The sequence below is a fragment of the Lacerta agilis genome, chromosome 3 (assembly GCF_009819535.1).
Source record: "Lacerta agilis isolate rLacAgi1 chromosome 3, rLacAgi1.pri, whole genome shotgun sequence".
Taxonomy (NCBI): Eukaryota; Metazoa; Chordata; class Lepidosauria; order Squamata; family Lacertidae; genus Lacerta; species Lacerta agilis.
In genome coordinates, this window is record NC_046314.1 from 25,320,356 (window position 1) to 25,339,644 (window position 19,289).

The 19,289-nt window shown below is 42.2% G+C and overlaps 1 protein-coding gene across 1 annotated transcript; it reads left to right on the plus strand.

The window, feature by feature from the left end:
- The first annotated feature begins 3,071 nt into the window (after window positions 1-3,071).
- LOC117044599 (60S ribosomal protein L34-like) lies at window positions 3,072-3,403 on the plus strand. Its single transcript, XM_033145409.1, is given in 2 exon segments — window positions 3,072-3,139; window positions 3,141-3,403. Coding segments are annotated over 2 exon segments (282 nt in total). The 5' UTR covers window positions 3,072-3,080; the 3' UTR covers window positions 3,364-3,403.
- Window positions 3,404-19,289: the final 15,886 nt, after the last annotated feature.

Genomic DNA, 19,289 nt, shown 5'->3' on the forward strand with positions numbered 1-19,289 from the left:
GTCCTGTTACCCCCCCCCCATATATTCTTGTATAGAATGTCCTGGGAGATTGAAGTGTTCTTCGACTGGTTTCTCTGTCTTGTGATTCCTGATATCAGATTTATGTCCATTTATCCTATGGCGTAGGGTTTGTCCTGTTTGTCCAATATAGAGAGCTGAAGGGCACTGTTGGCATTTGATTGCATACACAATGTTGGAAGATGAGCAATTAAATAGCTCTGAGAGGAACACCTTTCATCACCAGATGCCAACTTTGCTGCCACATACACCCGGACAACACCATTACTGGCCCCAACAACATCAAACAAATCATCTCAGGACTATTTAATTGCTCATCTTCTAACATTGTGTATGCCATCAAATCTCAAAGATCTCAAAGTAGCTGTCTTATTACAATGGAATTTCAGAAATAGACTGGAAAGAGAAGTTGCTGAATTGCAACTCATTACCAAACTTAAAACCATGGAGAGACCTGGTCTGAACCAAGACATTGGATTCTTATTTCATTATACATGGCAAAGCTATTTTTAGACATCTCACCCCTTGCTTTTTTCCTGTAAGACCAATTGCAGTCGTTAACAGTCGTCAACAGGTTTTCCACACCTTTCAGCCAATCACCCATTCCCACCACCCTTCTGAGTAATACCCCTCCCCACTCTCTCACTATATATATAAGGGTCTGGTGACTTCTGTTTCAGTGTATCTGAAGAAGTGTGCATGCACACGAAAGCTCATACCAAGAACAAACTTACCGGTAGTTGGTCTCTAAGGTGCTACTGGAAGGAATTTTTTTTATTTAGTAGCAGACAAGTTAGATTTTGGAGTCCCTGTTTGAGGGAGGAATGGGGACAGGAGGGGAAATGAGGTATTTAACTCCTGTGCTGGAGTAATGTGTGTCATGCATCCCCTCAACCAGAATGATGGGTGGAGCCTTCCCACCTTCATCTGCCCTGCTTTTCTCTACTCCTATAGTGAAGCAAATGCACCTTGTTCAAGCTCATAAATTTTGCATGTTAAAAAGGGGAAAGATATAAATATAGCTGCTTTTGCTTAGCCAACGTTATTTTATGAGCAGAGCTCCAGTGTTATGCAAATGGACGATGACTGTGCTTGGGAAAATAGGATTAAAGAGCACATTTATCATGCTTCTAATATATGGACACTAAAGCTTATTGCTTACAAATTACTTGACGAAAGGTGATTTGAACTTTAGAGAACATTAATTGGAACTTAAGGGGTATTATAGTGTACATTCAACCCTAAGGAAAGGAGATGGTGTCTTTGAGAATAAGTCTCTGAGTGATCTTAAAAGGTTCAATAGGGTAGTGTTGCCATATTTCCAAAAGTGAAAATCCGGTCAAAACGCTTTTTAAAAAGCTTTTTGTTGTTAGCCACCCTGAGCTTGGGAAGGGCGGGGTAGAAATAAAATTATTATTATTATTATTATTATTATTATTATTAAGAAATAGTTTTGAGCTATTTTTAAGGAAATTTGCCAAAAAAAATACTTTCGACCACTGTTGACATACATCTGGGTTTCCCTGGACATTTCAGTGATTTCTGCCAAGACACTGCTTCTGACTGCAGTATTCCAGTTTTGTCTGGGAAATTCCGGCTGTATGGCAACCCCCTACAATAGGGTCACACTCCTCCTGCTCCTCTCTCAAAAGAGGACACCCATAGACCAAGCCAAAGCTGTCACAAAACCTGAACTCCGACTTAAATAACTCTAGATCTCAGTCCTTCAGGCTTTAAAGTGGATTACTCTTCATCCTTATATGTACAATGAGGACAATCATTATATATCACATTCTGTGGAAACTGCTTTTACGCAGTCTCTTCACCAAACAAAAGTTCCTCAACTTTTGTTAGGGAAGCCATCGTCGACCGTGCACAACTCTTGTCTGGTGTGTCCTTTCAATGTGAATTGAGATGCCCGTGATGCCTGTCACACGATTCCACCATACATCTGCATGCCTAAAGTGTGGCAAAATCTTCCTTACTAACATAGGAAACAATACAAGCAAGGAGCCTACCCCGGCGAGAAAAAGCTCATCCCAGGGTAGTTTGGTCATCTGTGTGGGTCTTTGTAGCACATTTCACATTTTGCAACATTTTTCATGTATGCTAAGGTTACCGGGAATACGGGGAGAAAGAAAAGATTATAAACAGAATATTGGCCGGATTAGATGGCTGGATTATAAATGAATTCTTTTCTACAGAGTGGAAGCCATATGCTCACACTGACTGTTTGCTTAGGATAGAAACGAAGCACTGAAGAAGAGTCTGCCTGTGGAGGTGTCATTTTATAATCAGTGTGATGAAAGTCACCATCTGTGTTTCTTAAAGTTGATAAAATGTATTCCCATGTTATTATTATTGCTGAACCTCAGGGTAGCTGAATTTGTATCTCCCCCCCCCATCTTTAGCCAATCCTTTACCATCTAATTATTTTCCTCATATTCCCAGCACAAACTCCTATACAGTTTCAACGGACTGAGTGGGGATGGAGACGAGCACTTTCAATTTTCAGCCTTTATCCAGTTTATTCTCCCTGCCTCCTTATTTCTGACAAGGGATTGTCACTCGCTACTGAACATTTGAAGGTTTTCTCTCTCAAATTTCCATTGATGGACTTCAAATTTCACAAATCTTCCATGTGCCTCTGGACGTTTTGTCGCTCAGCACGGAAGCCATTTTGTTTCAACTGCAGTAATTCCCAACATATGCTTCGTGGGTGAATGGTGCATGCTCAAAAAAATAAATCATAGCACTTCTCAGTCCTCTCAGAATCCATGCATAAAGAATGCACATGTGTGGGTCAGGCTGCTTACCCCTTGACCAGTATTCCAGATGTGTACTTATCTAGGATGCGAGATGGCAGAACTCTATTAACTGACCTGGGCTGCATCTACACAGCTATAAAATGCTCTAAAAAGAACATTTTGAAGCTCACAATGGAAAATTTCACAGCGTTCCGATTTCAGCTCTACAGCACCATCTAGTGTCACTGTGTTACAATACATTTATAACTTTAAAAAACAACAACGAAGCTTCCGGTGCCAGCTCCCACTCCAGACATGATGGTCCAGCGTCTAAAATACCGACGTAGGTTGTCCTACAACACAGCCTCTAACAAGGAAGACTTCGTGGTGCCCAGGAAGACTTCGTGGTGTATGTGCTGTTCGCCCTAAAGTTCTTATGAGACTGTCAAAAACAAAGAAGCATGTTAGCAGGGCCTATGGTGGTTCCATGTGTGCTAAATGCGTTCGTGACAGAATCAAACAAACATTCCTTATTGAGGAACAGAAGATTGTTGTCAAGGTGCTGAAGGCCCACACACAGAGTCAGAAATCAAAGTGATAATTTGTGTTGTCTGCCTAATAAATGAAGATTTAACTTCAGAAACAAAACAAAACAAAACAACTAATGTAGCTGAGTCCCTCAGTATTCAGTGGAAGCATACGAAGTCTAAGGGCTCGTCCCCACTTCCACTTGTGCTGTGGCTGGAAAGGACAGGTCTGAATGGTTTTTCCACTTGGCACAAGTCTGAGCAGTTTTCTTTTTGCCTCACTCGGTTCCAAGGGAAAACCTGCTCTTTAGTGATAGATGGGAACAAATGTCAATCCCCGGGGGAAACCCGAATTGCTGTTTGCTCTTATTGAGCACGAAAGAGCCCCCAAAAGTCTGGTTTCTTACCACCAGGTGGCACAAATTCTGTGATGGAGTCTGACTGTTTAACATCCAAATTAGATGTGATACACAGTAGCGTGTGCATTTTTCTCCAGCTGCGTGTATCAGATTCAAGAGATTGAGAGTTAGTGGAACAATCTGGAGGTGGGGGCTGCTTCAATACAAAGCATTTGTATCGAAGAGGAGAAAGAAACATCTATGGATTTAGTAAAGGGAAAAATCAATATGCAAGGTTCTTCTGAATTATGAGTTAATGTGAGACACAGATGTGCTGTGTCGCTGTTTGGATTGTGCAAGACTGAAGAGAGAGCAGCATGTGAAGCGAAAGATCAGTTGCCACACGGCGAGGAAAATCAGTTCTTGATAGATGGTGGCTTACTATGGCGGTAGGATTTCAATCTACTTTTTTGACTGCGGCCTTAGCCTATACCTATTTACCCAGAAGGAAGTCCCAATGGGATTTTCTCCCAAGTACAGAGATTGCACACTTTTTTGCATCATAATATTCATCGTGTTTTTAATATTCTGTTGGGAGACGCCCAGAGTGGCTGGGGCAACCCAGTCAGATGGGCGGCATACAAATAATAAAAATTATTGTTATTGTTGCTGTTATTCATCTACTCACACATTAAGTGCCTGCTTTCGATTGGTACAAGCAAGTTTCACAAGATTCAACAAGAACTGGATATGCTACTCTGATGCAGAGAAATCAACATACTCAGGCCCGATTTGCAATTTAGCCTCTGTTTCATCCTCATGTCTGGCAGGGGGCTTGTAGTTGAAGCTGAAAGAGACCTAGACTAGCAGAGTCCAGTGAAATTCAACTAGCCAACTACAGTACTAATAATATCCCCCCTACTTTCCGCCCAAGCCATTAATGGACGCCGTCTTCTAATCCAAACTTTGATAGGAAGTGAAACGATTGACTTAGAGACACAGATAATTTATTTACTAAATATGTGAACAGTTAAATATCTTGCCTTCAGTTTTTCTATCTGAGAATGACACAAGTATGTTACCTACGTATATTACATAGCTACTGCATGTTATTTATAAACATGTATAGTAGCATTTCTAGACCGCAAAGTCTCTTGCCAACCAGTTTGCAATAGCTAATCTCTCTACCAAACAACCTGCAGGATGATAAATAGGGCAAGATGTGGGAAGCGATCCAACTCAGCAGCTGGGTTTCTGCCCATGTATTCCTTTCGTAAAATTAGCAGTCCACTGTTTGGTGGGGGGGGGGAGGAGAACACCACAATCCTTTGCATGTCTGCTCGCAAACAAGCCCCACTAAATGTAAAGAGGCCTACTCCCAGGTAAGTGTGCATAGAGCTGCAGCCTAACTCCTGCTCACGAGCAGTTGATGGGCACTTTGTATAAGTAGCCCATTCAGGCTAGATCTACACAGCTATTAAAAAAACACTCTGGAAACGCTCTAAAAAAAACCGTTGTAATGCTTACAATGGAAAATATCGTTGAGTTGTGACTTCAGCTCTACCGCGCCACCTGGTGTAACAGTGTTATAATGCATTTATAACGTCATAATTTGACTAATGTAGTTGAGTCCTATTTCCTATTTGGGAAATAATACTTCTTGAGTGCCTCCTGCTTGCATGCACAGTACTTTATCCAGCTGTGGATACACATGCCAAAGACAGCTTTAGGGTGACCCTGGCTGGATTGTGGGTTTGTCAAATTGTCCTAATGTCCTTAATTTTTTCCCCGTAAGAATTAAGACTGCAGCTTTTTAAAAAAAATTAAAAAGACTAGAGCTCAAAGAATTTTCTTTAACACAATTTCAAGGGCAGAAGAAAGAGTTTGCATTTTCTTACTTAAAATTAGGAAGTGTACTTTCCCCAAGATTTTCTTTTTAAAAGCTAATTTGTAGAAACAATAAATATCTTGCCAAATATGTGCCTGCCATTTCCTTGCAATTTTCTTCAGTAAATGGACCTTAATCCCACCATTTTCGCAGCAATTTCCTAGCAGCTTTGCTCATTACAGTCCCGAAATTGTTATCTCATGGACCTCATCAGGTCCTTTTCTGCAGATTTGGTATCATCTTGCAAGACAGAACAATTGTGTGCTTCAATCATCTTTGCTTTTAAGCTCACAAATATCCAGACACATTTATTATACTTCTTTTTACTTGGCTTTAAGAAAAGCGGGGAGGGTGACATGGCTTCTAAAGTTCCTATCTTTAAAAGATGTCCAACCTGCACATAATTGAAAGTTTTAAACTTTTTACATTTCATAACGACTTTAGTTTTCAGTTCGCTCATCACAATTTGAATGAATGTTTCTTTCAGGATTTTTTTTTTATTGCTGAAGAGATGGAATTTTAATTCTATGTCAGTTACACCACAAGTTGATGGTTTCCCTCTTGGGTTTCTCAGTTTTAAGATTAAAATAATACTTATTTCAGAAAGGTTCTTCCCTGCCCCCCCTCTAAAAAGGCAGCAGCAATCTTCATCACAATGTCTACTAAGGTATTACCAGTCCACATGCTCCACATGACTTTTATTATTCTTGGGTACCTGTTCTTCTCAAGCAATTGCTTTCCTCTCTGCCCCCCCTCCCGCCTCCCAGAGAACATAGGAAACAATGTGCATGTGCTGCATTCTATACACACACTTACCTGAAAGTAGGTCCCATTGAGCAAGCATGTATAGAATTGAACTGCACATCAGGGGAACACATCTAACTGGATCACATTTGTGTGTGTGAAAGCTGAAATAGATTCCTGCGTTTTTGGAACGATTGTCACAAACAAGGTACTCAGTGTATCTGAAGAAGTGTGCATGCACACGAAAGCTCATACCAAGAACAAACTTAGTTGGTCTCTAAGGTGCTACTGGAAGGATTTTTTGATTTTATATTTTGTTTTGACTATGGCAGACCAACACGGCTACCTACCTGTAACTGAAATTATTCTTTGGAGATGATAATTTTTCTGTAGAAAAATGTTGGCAACCATTTATTTTGCAAAGCACATAGCATTAAGCAGGGTTTCCCAAACTTGGGTCTCCAGATATTTTGGGGTACAGTTCCTACCAACCCTCACCATTGGTCCTGCTAACTAGGGATGATGGGAGTTGTAGTCTGACAACCACTGGAGACCCACGTTTGGGAAAGCCTGAGCAAGGAGGTCCCTTGTCGTGTTCAACTGCACAGAGTTGGCTGACATGGTCGTGGCATCGTGGTGGAGAATTTCAGGATGATAGCCCTCAGTGACTTAAATGTCCACATGGTGTGGTCTCAAATTATTGTCAGTCCAACACACCAGTCAGGGGGATGGACAGAGGGATGGACAGACGGTGCAGGGGGTAGGGATGGAAGGCAATGCGCTGTCTTGTCATGGTTGGAGGTGTAAACGGTTAGTACATAAAGCCCATAAAAGTTTGGAGCCAGTTTACTCATGGGATCGCCTCTTCCCATGCATGCCCAGTCAACTGTTCTGATCTGTGGAACTGACATTGTTCCAAGTACCACATAATACCTGTTTTTACATTTGTAAGAAATGGATATTTTAGTGCAGCAGCATCTACACTCAGGAACTTCCTGTCCACTGCCATCAGGAAGGCACCTTTGCTGTACAGTCGTACCTTGGAAGTCGAATGGAATCTGTTCCGGAAGTCTGTTCAACTTCCAAAGCATTCAAAAACCAAATTGCAGCTTCCGATTTGCTGCAGGAAGCCCCGAAAGCCCCGTCGGATGTTCAGGTTCCAAAAGAACGTTTGCAAACAATCACTTCCGGGTTTGCGGCATTTGGAAGCCAAAACGTCCGAGTTCCAGGGCATTTGGGATCCAATGTATGACTGTACTCTTTTTGGTGCCTGCTTATAACATTTTTGTTTAGGCAAGCCTATCCAGACACACAGAAATTCTGTTTGTTTTATCTCTTCTTAGCTATCCTTGATTTCAATTCTTCTTCCGAATGCTTTTCTAGAACTTTGACGGAGATCAGGAAGCTGTTGTGCAAATGGTAAACAGAAGGACTTCAGTTAATGATGATTATGAGATCTGATTATATTGACTGCAGTCTCCACCATTGTATAGAAATACAAATCAGCCCCCTCTAGTGTATAACAGTCAGGGTTTTGGATATGCTGTACTTCAGCTAAACTATCTACTCCCTCCCTCCTTTGTGTCATTAAAATTAACGACAATTCTGTATCTGAAACTCTCCCTATAGAATTTTACACACACACCCTTGTCCTGAACCATGTAGCACTTGATGTTGCTAGGGGCTTTATTTACCATGCCCTACATTCCAACTCGAGCTTCTACTCAAAGCCACTAGCCTATATCTAAAGATCTGCAAGCCCGGTCTTGTTCTACCCAAAGCTGGAACAAATAGAGCTTTATTGAGGTTAAGTAAATTCAAGCATTTCCAATTGCTGGAAACCAACAGTTACATCACTAACGTTTTAGACTGAGATATCCGTGAATCTAATAAACTACTGCACTTCAACAGGCACCTCTTTCAACTGGCCTCTTTCAGCAGCCATTTTGGAAAGCAATAGGGGAGGGGGAAATGAGGCTGCAGGGCCTTCTCCTTGGCTCTGCTGAAAGATCAGCAACATGTGCCTTACCCTCTCCTTGGAGTCTTTCCATTCCAGCTGATCGTGACTAGAACGAAGAACTTGAGTTCTTAGAAACGACCTCCTGGGGAGGTCATTTCAGTGCTGCTAACTCAGCAGTTTGACTTCACCCTGAGAGACGCACTCCATTGTCTCTTGAGACAGGTGGATGCCAGCAACAGCAACATAGTTAAAATATGGAATTCACTGCCACAAGGTGAGGTCCACTTAGATGGCTTTAAAAGGGGATTTGGCATATATATATTTTTTGCAGATAAGCCTACTTATCAACAGCTACCATGTTGAAACCCGAGACATGCTGCCAATCAGTATAAAATAGGGTTGCCAGGTCTGCTTCCAAAAAATAGCGGACAAGCGGGGGGGGGGGGGTAAATTAAATTAAATTATATATTTTCTTACAAACATTTTAACATGTTTTAAAATACCATTTCATCATAAAGCTTTTGAATAAAAAAATGTCCACTATTTTGTGGAAAAAATATTGAACATAATGTGAAAAAGTGGACTGTCCACTCAAATAGTGGACACCGGGCAACCCTAGTGTAAAAGGTTAAAAGGTAAATGACCCCTGACCAGTTAAGTCCAGTCAAATGGGGTTGGGGTGCTGATCTCGCTATCAGGCCAAGGGAGCCGGCGTTTGTCCACAGACAGCTTTCTGGGTCATGTGGCCAGCATGACTAAAACTGCTTCTGGCACAATGGTACACCGTGACGAAAACTAGAGCGCACAGAAACGCCGTTTACCTTCCCTCCACAGCAATACCTATTTATTTACTTGCACTGGCGTGCTTTCAAACTGCTAGGTAGGCAGGAGCTGGGACAGAGCAACAGGAGCTACAATACTGAGCTAGATGGACCAATTGGTCTGACTTGGTATAAGGTAGCTGCTTTTGTTGTTATGCTGAGGTTCTAGTCTAGTGACACATGTAAATGACCCAGCCGTTCAAGTTTCTAAATTGTTCTTTTCCTCATACAATTATGAACTGTTACAGAAGCCATCACACATGTCACTTTACAACAACTCAGCCTTTCCCCTGTCTCTTACAATAGTGCACCAGCTATTTATATTCCTTGATGACTAAATCAGCTAACAAGTTGTGGCTGTTTATGTTAATCAGTTCACCAAAGAGTGTGCAGGTGGATTGACTGCATCCCTTACAAGGCTTGCAGGGTTGGAGAAGAAGAAGAAGAGTTTGGATTTGATATCCCGCTTTATCACTACCCAAAGGAGTCCCAAAGCAGCTAACATTCTCCTTTCTCTTCCTCCTCCACAACAAACACTCTGTAAAGTGAGTGAGGCTGAGAGACTTCAGAGAAGTGTGACTAGCTCCAGGTCACCCAGCAGCTGCATGTGGAGGAGCAGGGACGCGAACCCGGTTCCCCAGATTACGAGTCTACCGCTCTTAACAACTACACCACACTGGAGCAGGAAGATACCCAGTAGGTGTGTGTTCCCTCCAGGGCCATCTTAGGCAGATCGGCAGCCGTGGCGCAGCGACCCCTCCAGCGCCCCCAACGTGCCGCCTCTGGGGCCACCTCCCTCCCACGCTGCCACCCCTCAGGAGGGGGGTGGGCGAGTGGGGGATGAGGGGCGTGATGCTGGAGTGGCGCGGGGCTCTGCACGCCCTTCTAGCGCTCCTGCTGGGGCTCCCAGCGCGGGATGGGAGGCGAGGGCGGCTGGCTCGCAGCCCGCCCGGGAGCGGCATGAGCGGCAGCGGCTGCGCCGGCAGCGTGTGAGTGCCCGCCCGCCCGCCCATGGGGGCAGGGGCAGGTTGGGGAGGGGGCACATGGTATGCCAGCGGGATTGCGGGGGGGCCCCGGGGGCGGCCGACGCCCTGGCGTGCTACGCCAGTAGCCCCTATGGATAAGACGGGGCTGGTTCCCTCATAGCTAGTGGGCAACAGAAGTTTAAAAAGAAGTAATGTAGTCTGCCATATATATATATATATATATATATATATATATATATATATATACCCACAGTAACCAGGTAGTTTCAAATGAGAGCTTTCTCTACTGAGATTCCTTTTCAGATAGCATACACTGTAACAGAGTTAGACACGAGGCTAGTGTGTGGATGGCCACACTTAATCTCTGGCTTAGACTATCCTTCTACCCTTGCAGCCTTGCCCCCTTCATTATAAAGGATGACTTTCAAACGACATGGAATCTGACAAAATGCTAACTCTAGGTCTTGCCCCACAGCTTTTACTTGGCATGGGCTATGAACAGGCCAAAGAAACTATTAAACAGTGTTGATATAGAATGTCAGTGGTTGATATAGAATGTCAGTGGTTGATATAGAATGTCAGTCACATCTAGCCAGGTCCCCAAATTTCATCACCAGTGAAACTAGTAGGTATCTTACCTCCTCAATTGAATATTTAACCAATCTTGTAATATCAAAACAGTGACAAACTTTCACTCTAGCTTGTTGCCAGGCTCTCCCTTCAGCAATCCAGGAAGGTTGTTTCAGGAAGACACCTTATGAGGAGAGAGAATGTCCCAATGGGTCTGAGCATATAGAAACAATTGAACATGGTTCCCCCCCCCCAATTGCCAGTATTATACAAATATACGTGCCAGGTTTGTTATGCCGATAATGGAAAAATTCCCAGGACACACAGGGCAATTCTATATCTTTATATTGCTCCAAGATATAAAGCCTGATATAACATATTCAGTCACTAGATATTGTGTTGCTATGATTGACATACGTCGGAGGATGGTGTGTGCCACACAATAGGTCTAAAACTGAAGGTTTACACCTACAGGTTTTATATTTTGCTTGGTTTATGTGCCTTATGTGTTTTTATCTTATCCTGGTCTATCGTAATTGAGAAAATGAGTATGTGTAACCCCTTACCTCTATAGCTGCCCTATTTAGCAAGGTCTACTGTAGGTGCTTTTACCTTATGCTGGCCTATGGCTGTAATAAATATTTGACTGAGAGTTAGATGCATTTCCATCAGTTGATGTGCCAGTTTGCAGTAAGCACTGACAGTGTTGACAAGTTAACGGGGCTCTGCTTGAAACCTGCTGTTTCTAGAAAGCAGCAAGCTATGATCTGAGGGCAGTTGATTCAGCCACCTTGATGACACATAGCAAATGGTTGGTACCCACATGGAAAATGGCCACCGAATCTCATATATGCCTCCTGATGGAAGAATGATAGATCAGAGGTGAATTTAGGGTAGCGCAACCGGTTCCACTGCACTGGGCACTGAGCCTAGAGGCACTGCAGAGCACTGCAACTTTGACATGGTGAACTGAGCGGAATGGAAAGCTAGATGTGGGGGTGCAAAATTTTGACCTCAAACAGGGTGCCACTGAAATTTGAAAGCCCCAAGTCTGCCCCTGGATGGATATAAAGGTACTAAATAAGATTCAGAACATGGCAATTGTTGGGTTTGCTACCTGACAGTCGCGTCGTCTCTGGTTTCAAATGCAGTTAACGAAGATGCAACTCCAATAAGAGCAACAATACCTTTCAGAGAAGCATGAGGAATGTGGCATCAACCATTTAGGACAAAGCACAGCATCAAGTATCCATACAATTCTAGAGCGATCTTTATAAAATGAAAACAAAGGCATCCTTCACCTACCAATAATGAATCCAAGACCACAGAACTGGGGTGTGTGCATGTATTCTGAACTAGAGAAGACCCAATAATTACGTAAATAATGTTTGGAACTTCTGAGGTTTTGGAAAGTGGAATGGGATGTGGAATAGGATCAAAACAGTCAGCTAGAAGAAGCACCAGTTTAAATTTAGGCACTCAGGCGCATAGTTCTCTCCAACTAAATAACTGAGTTGACCCAATGAAATAAATGGATTTAATTAGCCACGAGTAACTTATGCCCATTGATTTCAATGGTCTATTCTGAGTACGGTTTAGCTAGATACAACCAAAAGAGATGATTGCTCATCTGGCATATCCCCTCCCCCCTTTTTTTCCTTTACATGGTTGCTTTCGGGATTCTGGAGCAGAACCAGAAGTTTTGCTGCCTGTTGGGGTGAGGCCCCATTTGCTTTCAGGACGCTCTGTTTGCATAGTTGTAAATAAATAAAGTAAATATAACATGTCACCGTAAATATCTAGTGCTATCTCATCCAAGGAAAACAAACCCTGTAGCAATACCCTTGGACCTCTCACAGTGGAGGAAGTGGGAGGCACATGATACAATTATCTGAGGATCCTCGGGATGTCAATCCTAGCCCTAGGCTTCTGTGGTTCACACTATACTCTGGCTTGTGCCTGTCATTTCCAGATATTAAGGCATCCAAATATACAGATGTGACATGCATTAAACTAGTGATTTGCTTTTAGTGACTTCGTAGTAATTTTTTATGCTTCACCAATTAGCATTCGACAGAAGTTAGTTACTTAAAGATATTTGGATTTTTAAGTGTGGGAAACTGCAGTTCAAGAGGCTTGTTTGGTTTTCCTCGTGATTTGACAGTAATAAAACCCTTTGGATATTTGTTCCATAAATGCGTATTGAATTACTCTGTTGCATCGCCCTCTCTTAATGAAATCTTAGCACCACTGAGAGTTGACAAGCTTTAGCCACGATTATTTCGGCAGTGGTAGAATGAGGAAAAGCAAACTGGAAGAAGCAGAAATGTGTTTTGATATTTATTTTAATCGTGGAATAACATAATTAGAGATGCGCCTTCCAGGCAGATGTTCAAATCAAGTGGGAATTCATATGCCAGCTATGAGATTAATGGGCTCACATGTTAATGAAGCACTCATTCTGTGACGAGGAATAAGAGCACCATCCAGTGATGGCTGAAGTGTTGTGTTTTTAAAATTTCAAGGTTCTACACTTCAAGCGAAGCTACATTTTCTTTTAGCTCATTTCACTCCTCCTTGTCCCAGGCAATTGTCAGGTCTGGGGCATCAGCAACAGTCTGGAGTGAAATGGGAGTCTGGACCAAAGAGCAGTCAGAATCAGAGGGCAATCTAGAAGGTAGGACTGGAGCAATCTGAATCAGACCCAGAGTCAGGTCTGCAGAGCAAAGACTCAGCCACATTAGTTGTTTGTTTTTTAAGTGTTTAAAATGCATTGTAACACTGTGACACCAGATGGCCAAAAGGGGGGGGGAACGTTACAGTTGTTTTTAGATTCTCCATTATGCAGAACCTGAATTGCAATTCCTGGAGGACAAGGCTATCAATGGCTACCAGCAAGGATGGTTAAAGTTTGACATCCCCAGTCAGAGATAGTATGCCTCTGAATACCAGTTGTTGGGAATCACAGGTGCTGTTGAGCTCAAGTCCTACTAAGCTGGCTTCCCATGGGCATCTGGTTGGTCACTGTAAGAACAGAATGCTGGACCAAATGGGTTTTGGGCCAGATCCAGCAGGATTAGATGACCCTCAATGTCCCCTCCAACTCTACAGTTCTATGATTCAATGTTCTTAAGAGTCCACCCATGTCATTTTGTACTTAAGCACCTAAGTGATATCTCACATCAATTGCTGTAGGTGCCTACAAGAATTAACCATCAGTGTTTTTAGCAGTGCCTTGGAGAGGAACTCTGTTCTTTCCTGGTTTCTGCTTCTGTGTATTTTGCCAAGGAGAACATCTTTTTAAATGTCTGTGTGCCATTCATGGCTGATACAAAATGCACAAACAAAATTTCAAATACATAATGCACAAACAAATTTGTGTGCACAAACAAAATTTTCAAGCTGTTTTCCATTGGTGCATTATTGGCATCTGCCAACACATGCAGGCCTACATATCAATGTCTGATGCGGCTGGATGTCTTTATCTCATGGTATAAAGCTGCAAGAATCCACCACCAGTTGGGAAAATATGGATGGAAACCTTGTTAAAATATCAGCAACACATTGTCATCACTTTGGATTTGCACAAGTGGAATTATTTCGAAGTTATTTTTCCAACACGATCTCCCTCACTAGAAATAAGTGAGGGCAATTTCTCTGATGTAAGTGGCATTATACACCGAGCTGAAAATGGACAGAAATATTACCGAAAAACAACAGTAAGAGATGTTGTTTTTAATATGGGGAGTTAAAACCAAGGGTGTTACTGACATCACACAGAAACCATCCATTCTGGCTACCTGTTTCCCCAGCAGAGTAATTGCTCCTTTCTGAAGATGTTGTATTTCAAGCTCACGGAAAGCAGAATTTTCGACACTTTGAGATCATCAGCTAATAATAAGCTGCATGGCCCAGGCAAAATCAAGCCTCCTAAATCCCATCGATTTCACTGGTAGGATTAACCCACATGCTAGAATTCTCTACATCTGATACTGCGTGCAGTCTCAAAACTGCTTATGTTTCTTCCTCTTGGTAGAACCTAGATTAAGAATTATTGCAATGGTGCCAAAATCCAGAATTACGTTAAATGAACTGCCCCTGGTATGATTTGGTGTGTTTTTTTAATGAGCTTTTTGTAACCAAGTCCCAAATCCTTCCAATGTTTGAACTTATTTTTGTTCAAGAAGGCTTTCCTTGAGGTGTGACCCAGTTGTATGCCTAAAGAATTTTTAGCTTTTGTAAATATGGCTTTGCTGCGTTTAGAGTTTGCTGAAATGATTTCATTGCTTGCGCTTTTGTGTTTTATTCTAGTTTTATCTCATACACTGCTTTGATGGCGTTATGCGGTGAAGCGGCCTATAAATTTGTTAAATGAACAATAATAACTTTAGTTTCTCAGGACCCATGTTCCCCATTGGCAGATAGCCCTGGTATTGGCTTCCTGACCTCTCCCAAAAGTGAAGGCCAGGATGACCAACAGGCCTGCTATGGAAGGTTCAACAGGATCCTCAGGAAATCTGGAGGGGGAAAGTGTTTTAGTGAATGTCTCCTTAATGGATGGATTGAGGAGGTAGAATTTTGTGGTATTTTATGTTCCATTGCATTTGTCTAGATTGCTGGGCACCATCTTGATATTGCACATGAGTGGGTGGTTTGTAATTTTTCTTAATAAATAAATCTGACCTCATGAAAAATTCAACTCAGCATTAGTTCTCCATTTCTCCTGACTGTAGGACTGAGACATTTCTCAGGGTACACGGTAGCCGTTGATGCTCAGCAGTCGATGTTCCACCTTAAAGAATAAGGTTAAAGGCTTCCTCCTCACCATCTTTCCTTATCTCTGCTCCTCCTTTGCCAAAGTAAGTTTGGACAAAGGGAGAAAGAAAGGTAGAGAAGACTGCGGGCGAGTTGGCCAACATTGGGTTTTTCGCAGCTCTCTGCAAAAGAATACTCAAAAAGGATTTCCCAAGAAACCTTGGGAAAACCAATTTAATTATGAAGCAAATCAGTGTGTGTGAGGGGAGAGAGCTCACCCATCAGTAGGTGTTCTTAGCAGGGGCGTAGCTAGCTGCTCCAGCACCCAGAGTGGCGGGGACGGGGCAATCCGCCCACGAGGGCAGGGCGCCGATCCACCCAGGGGGTCACCGTGATGAGCTGCCCACAGAGTCCACCTGGCAGACGCAAGCCCCACACTGCCATTTTGGGCCATTTTGTCACCCCCTCAGAGATGACACTTGGGGTGGACCGCACCCCCCCCCCACACCCCTTCCTACGCCTCTGGTTTTTGGTAGTGGTCATTTCAAATCTTTAGCCTTTAGTTACAGAAGTCAACTTAAGAACCAAACATTGAGTGATTATTTTTTCGGGATTTCCACGAAGTCACGACTGGGAACATGCATGCCTTGTACTTTTTCCTTGTTCCACTTGCTCATTGTTCTAGCAGAACCGAAATTACCTTCATTTTCATTGAATCTTATGGAAAGGGAAATAAAGCAACGTAAAATATTGCTCCCAACGGGGTGGTTACATGGCATAATCTGCATTTCTGTTCTATTTCAGGCTGCCTCAAGGGGACAGTGTGTTGCCAAGGTTATACTGCTATAATCATCATGTATTTATGCAAAATAAGAGCTATGTAATGGTGCAACATTAAACATGATGAGATTTACAGGGAGAGAGAGGAGGGGGAAAGGGATGAACAAAGCTTTTTCTTCTCATGTTACCTTTTAAAGCCAATTCCAACCAAAGGTTTCCCCCGTCGCCCCCTCAACACCTGCAATGGCCTATTCCCAATACTTAAATAACTCTATATAGATTAACATGATTAATATTACTGCTAATGGATCAAATATGTTGGCTTTTAGATTATGATGTGATTCTTCTTGGAAGTATTTCTTTAACATCAGCAATACAAGGGACTTTGTTCCACCAACTTCAAAGCCGGTATCTTGGATTTTTTTTTTTATTTTTTTATTTTGGGCGGCCTGTCATGCAAGCATGCAGTAGATACTAATCCACACATCAGCCTCTCCTGCCTTCAGATTTGTTTGCATAACTGGAGGTCCCGGTTCAGTCATGCAGTGCGCTTTCTCATCAGAGATGCTAAAATCATACATTTTCTGTTACTGGGGATGAGACGTGCATTGTCATTCCAAAAAAAAAAAAAAAATGGTGTAAGTGCATCAATATAGTTTGGACACTTAGTGAGTAAAATCCGATAGTTTATGCTGGGAATAGCGACCTGATCCAACACTCCTGAACTTGCTTGCAGATCAGAACACAACTCACTCTCTCACTCGCTCTCTCTCTCTCTCCAATTTTTAATTAGTTTTTACAATTTACATTTATATTCAAATAGTATTCATAATCATACACATAAAGGATCCCGTGAATCCTCTGCCCCTCCGTAAGTTCCATTTACTTTCCCTTTTTTCACTGCATCTTATAATTTCTCCCATTTTCTTAAAATTCCCTATTTTCCCATAGTTCTCCAACTCTCGTTCCTCTGGATTTTTCCAATGTATTTCCGGTGCACAGAAACACACATTTTATGTGGTTTTTTTTTTTAAAGATGTATACAAAATGCATATTTGACTAAGTGAACGCAGTGAAAAGCACTGAAGTGTTTATTTTATGCAAATGTGTGTATTTTATGTAATTCATACAAGGGCTGGAAGGGCACATACTGAAATGGAACAGGGTGCAAATGGCATACAATTAGATTGATTTAATGTGGAAGGCTTTGGATATTCACAGCCTCCTTCAGTGTTTTTCTTTTTTCTTTTTAAAGAAATATGAATGCGTTTTTAGCTTATAATCATTTTAGTTTCATGTTGGTTTTAATTTATGCCCTACTTTTTCGTAAGCTGCTTTTGAGCTATTTTTTTTAAATAAGTGTGTTAAACAGTAATAATAATCTGTACTCTAAAACAAGTCCCACTGAGTTCAATGGGGCTCGCACCCAGAACAGTGGCTTATGGCAAGGATAGCATATGCAGTGCCCTGCAAATGTTGTGGACTACAACTCCCATCAACCACAGCCAGCATGGCCAATGGTGAAGGATGATGGGAGTTGTAGTCCAGTAATATCTGCAGCGTTCCATTGGGCTATATTCAATTAAATAGTCACATTAGTAGCAGAACTCATACAGTGAATCCCAGTTCAGCTCGAGAGGTGGGAGAAATGCTTGTGTTTTCGGAACAATCGTATTAGTGTGATGTTGAATCCCCCCCCCCCCAATTTTGTAACTCTTTAAAATAATCGCCTGAATAAATAATCATTGTGCCCAATTCTCCATAATTATCTATACAATACCAACACTGGGCATAATCCAACCAAAGTGAAACAAATGCACATTCGGGGGGGGGGGGGTCAATGGGACTTCAAGTTGTTTAACAATGGCTGGATCATGGCCACTATGATTTTTAAAAATGCAGTAGAACAAGAAGTTATGACTTGTATTGTCCTTTTCTAATATAATATGAAGCTCTGAGTGCGACAACCTTGTTTTAGAAGATAATCAAGTATCAAAATGTGTTTGGTATTTGCTTCCTTGGAAGGAGGATTTCATATCTCGTATCTCCTTTACGAAGGGTGAAGATAGACATGCATTCTGAAGTATGGTGGAACTGGCCTGAACAAATATTTGGTGCAGTTGTTTTCAGGGTACTGGATGTGTATTCCCAACCACACGTTAGAACAGATGCTTCTTTTCACCCAAAGATTAAATATTACGTTGTGGAAAACAGAAATCCTTCCAGAGAGACTCCAGGGAATGGAACAGGAGAAGAGCCTGTCATTTCCATGGAGCAAAATTAAGTTTTAAGTGAAACCAGAGGGAAGCAGGTCAATTGATGTGACCTTGCAAACTTGATAAATAAGTCCAATTCCTTTCCAGAATCCTTTTGCTGACCAATCCAAGCAAGGAATTCCTTGAAATGGTGCCTGGCAGATTTCAACAGAATGTGTGCATGTGGTGGGATTTGTTTTGTTTTGTTATTCTGTGACATGTCACACGAGATTCAAGCAGAACTTGTGCAAAAGTGACAAAAAGCATTCTATAGAATGAAGAAAGAAAGAAAACAAATGTACTCTTATTTGCATTCATTGCCTTATTTCCCCATCACGGCTTCCTAAACCACTGCTCTCTTCATGTATTCCCTAATAGGAATAGACATATAGACCCAGACCCAGAGATCCTTGCCTGATGCAATAGCTGCAAGCTTTAGGTCAGTGCGTCTGGCCATTAAGCAGAAGGTTGGTGGTTTGAGCCCAACCAGGGATGGCTGTGGGCAGAACTCCTGCGTTGCAGGGGGTTAGACTAGATGACTCTTGGGTTCTCTTCCAACTCTAGAATTCTCTTCTACAATTCTGCACACCAGGATGCCCTTGTTCAGCAGAGGTTCTGGCCTGCCAGCTCCCATTCCCCCACAAATCAGAGCTGACAACTTTCTCCCCTTTTTTAAGGGAAATTCCCTTATTCCAAATAGGATTCCTCGCAAGAAAAGGGAAAAGTTGACAGCTATGCCACAAATGTGAATTGCTTTCACACTCTGTGTGCCTGACCAGGAAGAGTGAGGCATACATTGACATCTCTCTCCATGTTCAGATTTTGATCTGGATCATGCTGGTCACATGCAGTCTTGAAGCATTTTCCTTCCAAAAGGTTAACTTTCATTGAACACTTAAC